Genomic DNA, 5,329 nt, shown 5'->3' with positions numbered 1-5,329 from the left:
AAAAGTATAAAGTGTAGTGTCAATAAAATCACTAATTTCAGTATTTATAATGTTATGAATTAAAAATTGAGTATTGTATCTCAAACCCCTTGGTATAATTTATCATTTACAGCAATAAACACAAAATACCTTTTTTCGTCATTTTTATGGCTATGGCACTTTGACGATCAAAATCTCATAATTAAATTTTGCGACTTTAGCCGGGGTTTCACAGACGGGGTCACATATGTTCAAATGAACCGCATTAACTGAGCAATCGCACCAGGGTTCATTTTAATTTAACCAAACATGACAAGTGTAAATGTACCCTGACAGGGCACTCAGCATGCTAAAGACCCACTAGAGGTCCATCTTTTTTAAAGCTCTCAAGTTGAGCCCAGACTTCAGCCCCATCGTTGTTACATGGTGTGCAATTTTACACAACATGTGGTTTATGGGATGATTTTTAGTATCAGAATGATTAATAAATGCACGCAAAATTATCCATGAACTTGATAAATGTTGCAGATTTGTTTTACTATTCACAAACAAATGCCTTTCAGCGAGCCAAATGTACAGTTATTTGTACAAATAGAGACATTTTTGTGAATATAAATGTTTTATTTTGCATTACTGTATCATAATTTGCACATGCAACAAAGATGTGCATTTGTGGATCATGTGGCATGTGTGCATTTATTGACATAAATATTGAGACTTTTCACATTTTCAAGCATTTCACAACCCACACACAAACAACTACTAGTAATTATACCTGTGCTAATTATTAATATATGTACAAATACCAAATGTGCATTTCTACATTTAAAGTTAAGTCAGCTTTATTCATATAGCGTTTTTTTACAATGCTGCATTTATGAAGCATTTATAGCAAACATAAATCATGGCTGAGAAAATAGCCATTGGCCAACAAGTTGATTTTCTCAGCAATATTACAAAGGCACACAAATTAATAAATTCGCTGACACAAGAAATGCATGATAAATTTAGCAAATAATGCATATAAAGATAAATATTTGGAAATACATTGTCAATGTTGTCAATTCCTCCTTTGTTATAAAGATTACTTGAGGCTTCTTGTCCTCCCTGCCACTTATTTTGGTCTCCTTGTGGTAGGTGCTCATCAGTAAAACATTTTTGCCTTTTTTAGGACAATAAGACACAAGAAAGAAAAAAAAGTGTGTCAGTGAAGACAAAGACAGAAGAAAAGCGATCTCTGCCTTTTGTTGAAAGAAGAGCATGTGGTAGCTCAGGCTTGTTTCTTCTTATTGTCCCAACCATTGTCAGCTGTTTTTTAGGAGCTCCTGGCCAAGGGCATATAATATAAAAAAATTGTCACAGGTTATTGTGTGTCCCTGAAGACCAACGGTCAAGTCAAGGACAACATGCATTTTTTCAGGCTGTCCATCTTGAGGCTTCCCTGTGTACAACTGCATATTCCAAGCATTACATGGTCTGTAATCACATGCTGAGCAGATCTTGATTCCATACTTTGCAGGTTTTCTGGGCATGTACTGCTTGAAATCACATCTTCCTCTGAATGGAATCAAGCACTTATCTTCGTCTAGGCCAAGGTTGTACATCAAAGGGAGACACTCAACCCACAGATTCCAGATGTCACGGATTGTAGCCAACTTGTCAATCTCACATTGACCTGATCTTGTGTTCTTGTTGTCAAATCGGATGATTCTTTACAATATTGTGAATTTTTTCAGTGACATGACAGCCCAGTTTCAGCATCCCACAATCTTGTTGAGGCATTATTGCGTGATCGATAAACTCCCGCAAGAAGGATCAAAACAATAAAAGCTTCAAACTCTGTCCAATCTACATCATTCTGGCTGTCACCATTAGGGATGCACAATATATCGGCAACATATCAATACATTATCATTTTTGATGTTAGCGTTATCGATCCAATAAGTAAATTTGGTAACACTTAACAATAACAGGACATGAATAATCATGTATTAATGCATGAATTAATATTTAATTCAACATGAACTCATGATTAGTTAAGATATTAACTAATCATGAACAAATGAGGAGCTATCCTTAATTAAGACATGAGTCATAATGATTCATGCATGAATACAGCAGCATTAATACATGTTAGTACATGTTTGGTAATTAACGCATAAATTAACAAGTATGGGTAAACTAAATTAAACAGGCTCTCTAAGAAAAAATAACAGATATTTTGACTTTAAAATACATTTTCGAATGAATTATTGTTATAATTTAAACCATTTTTATCAGAAGCTTCATCATAAATATTACTGAAAGCCAAGATTAGTTTTTAATTACTTTCACTGATCATCTAAATCTGCTATATTTCATCTCAAAAGGTTTCAGTCTGTTTTGTGATCTCTTTCTCATCAAACTAAACCTACTGTGACTTATAACTGTTTCTGAGGAATCAGTCCCCAAAAAATAACCAAACAGGAAACAAGCAGTTAGGGGGGGGTGAAATGCTGTTTCATGCATACTGAGCTTTTTACACTGTTAAAGACTTGGATTCCCATCCTAAACATAGACCAAGTATACTCATTCCGGTTTCTCACAAGTTTCGGAGAGTTTTTTTCGAGTATGGGTCTACTTGACGTTAAAAGAACGGAAGGTCCTTGTATGGGCCGTACGAGCTCTTCTCCCGGTAGGGTGTGCGCGAGCGTGACTAGAGCGAGAGGGAATGCACGCTCGTAAATACTCTGGGTGCAGATCCACTCGTCCGTGAACACTTATGTCGGTTATAGTCCGCGACGCGCTCCACTTTATTGCTATGGGTGACATCAAGCGACTTCAACGCTTCAGCACAGCATTCCGGGAAGGCAGCGCTGCATTTGAACCGATTTGAACGCAGAAATGACGGGAAGCTTCACAACATCGCTTCAGTCACATCTCAAAGTGGATTTCCACGCCACTGCTGTCACAGGACTTCACCAAATCATACCAAAGAAGTGTGTTTTTGACAGAGCGGTCCCAGCGATAAAGGTTCGGTCCTGCTTTGGAAGCAGCCGGTGAGTAAAACTGCTTCAAATGTCTGTGCTGTTGGCTCGTCGCGTGAGTTAACATCAGTAAACGACACGATCGCGTGCTTCGTCATTCAAATGCGCTAATGGACTCTATTGCTGTTCTCTGTATAACGTTACACTAGTCTGACGTGCAAAACCGTTTTGCTTGCTACTGCTAAGGTCTAACGTTGTCGCATACAATAGTCCATAAACCGAATCATGTCCTCGTAAACTGCGAGTAAAGACACACAAATGTTGACAGGTCACTAAATACAGTACAAACCACAGAGACGGACGTCCTGATGTTGCTGTTTCTCCTGTTCAATTTATTTCTGCCTCAGATTTGATTCTGGATCATTATATGTATTAGCTGAGATAGCCATGGGTTTCTCCACGGTTGAGGACGTCACTGCTTTGTTCGCGATCGTCATTCTTTAGCTCCGCCCACACGATACGCCTCCAGGCGCTCGTTTTTTTCCGGAAAGACTCGGTACAGCCTATATTTCTTTTATAAATATAATCACTAAAGACTTTTCGGAGATATGAAGGATGCAATACTACTCTATAGGTACTCAAGATTGACATGAGATTGACTGAAACTGAGTGTTTCACCCCCCCTTTAAGTCCTGAAGTGAGGGAACATCTGCTGGGATCCATACAGTTCTCTCTCCACGCAGACATAGGCCATGATGATACGGTACCTCCGTTCTCTTAACTGGGCTGTCACGTGTCTGTCCTGTCTTGTGTGTACATGTGGGTTTTGTCATGTCTTGCATGTGCTCCTGTCATTGTCAGATCCCTCCCCCTTGTTATCTGATTTGTGTTGATTTCTCCCACCTGTTCCCTCTTGATTTCTTCCCTTTATAAGCTCCTTGTGTTTGTCAGTCTGTATTGGATCCTTGTGAAATGTGTGTCTCCCGTCTTCCCTGTGATGCTGGTTTGGTATGTTGTTTGAGTTTATGTTTTGATTATGTATTTTTGCCCCCTTGTGGGTTTTGTTTTGTATTTGTGTTTCTTTTTATAATAAATTATCACTTTTTTGCTCATGAGTCCTCGCACCATTTTCCCTTATCTGTGACGTAACAGAAGGATCCAACCAAGAAAATGAGGACTCCGCAGAGAAGGTCTCCCTCTGTGCCAGTTCCGGGGGTCCCGAGTCCGGGGGCCCAAGTCCAGACACAGCCTGGAGGACTGTAATGGGATTCTTCGTGGTGGCAGTCCTTCATGCTTGGGAAAAGCACAGGGTGTTATCCACAACTCCGTTGGTCCCTGTGCCGGTGAATCGTGTGCCGGTGGACCCTGTGCCAGTGGATTGTGTGCCGGTGGTCCCAGTGCCGGTGGATTGTGTGCCGGTGGTCCCTGTGCCGGTGGTCCCGAGTCCAGACACAGCCTGGAGGGCTGTAATGGGATGCTTCGTGGTGGCAGTCCTTCATGCTTGGGAAAGGCACAGGGTGTCATCCACAACACCGGTGGTCCCTGTGCCGGTGGATCATGTTCTGGTGAGTCGTGTGCCGGTGGTCCCTGTGCCAGTGGATCGTGTGCCGGTGGTCCCAGTTCCGGTGGATCGTGTGCCGGTGGTCCCTGTGCCGGTGGATCGTGGTCCCAGTGCCAGTGGTCCCAGTGCCTCCTGCACCACCCAGGCATCTTGCTCTGCTCCCGCCCTGGCCCCCTGAACTTTGCAGGCCATCATGGCCCCTTGAACTCTTTATTTTCCGTATTCCTCCCTTGTTTACCCCTCCCTTATCTGTTCCTTCCTTGTCTGTTTCCCCTGTCCCTCCCGTGCCGCCCTGGTCTGTCCCTCCCGTCCCTCCCTGGTCTGTCCCTAGTGGAGCGTCTGGTAGCCGTTCCTTAAGGAGGGGGTAATTTAATTTTATTTGACATTAACATTATTTGATTATGTATTTTTGCCCCCTTGTGGGTTTTGTTTTGTATTTGTTTCTTTTTATAATAAATTATCACTTCTTTTGCACATGAGTCCTCGCACCATTTTCCCTTATCTGTGACGTGACATGGGCTGAATACTAGTTATACTAGTTACATGTGAAATTTAGTTTATGATAAATCATGAGCTGAAGTTGGTAAGTAGTTAATAGTGACTTAATCATGAAGTCATGACTGATGCTGTAACAAGCTATGAGTTGACGTTAATGCATGGTTAGTTAATAATTAATTAATCATGATGTGCCCCCTCAAGTAAAGTCATGACATAGTCATACATTAACAAGTTAACCATGAGTTTAGACACTATGATGCATATACACAAAGAATCCTTATTCCTTTTCATCCCTGGTACAAAAAAAACAAAACAAGTATTTGTA

General features: G+C 41.1%; 1 protein-coding gene across 2 annotated transcripts; it reads left to right on the top strand.

Moving 5' to 3' along the window:
- The first annotated feature begins 3,918 nt into the window (after positions 1–3,918).
- Positions 3,919–4,844, top strand: LOC137075059 (uncharacterized). Of its 2 annotated transcripts, none has more exons than XM_067443240.1 (2): positions 3,919–3,953; positions 4,101–4,844. In XM_067443240.1, the coding sequence occupies exon 2, from the start codon at positions 4,208–4,210 to the stop codon at positions 4,682–4,684; it is 477 nt and encodes a 158-aa protein (XP_067299341.1). In that variant the 5' UTR covers positions 3,919–3,953; positions 4,101–4,207; the 3' UTR covers positions 4,685–4,844. The 2 variants fall into 2 exon arrangements, with proteins under 2 accessions (XP_067299341.1, XP_067299342.1); XM_067443241.1 differs by having other exon boundaries at positions 4,098–4,844.
- Positions 4,845–5,329: the final 485 nt, after the last annotated feature.

This window comes from Pseudorasbora parva, chromosome 5 (assembly GCF_024679245.1).
Source record: "Pseudorasbora parva isolate DD20220531a chromosome 5, ASM2467924v1, whole genome shotgun sequence".
NCBI classification, from domain to species: Eukaryota; Metazoa; Chordata; class Actinopteri; order Cypriniformes; family Gobionidae; genus Pseudorasbora; species Pseudorasbora parva.
Note: the sequence above shows the minus strand (reverse complement) of the source record. Positions and strands in the feature narration are given on the sequence as shown.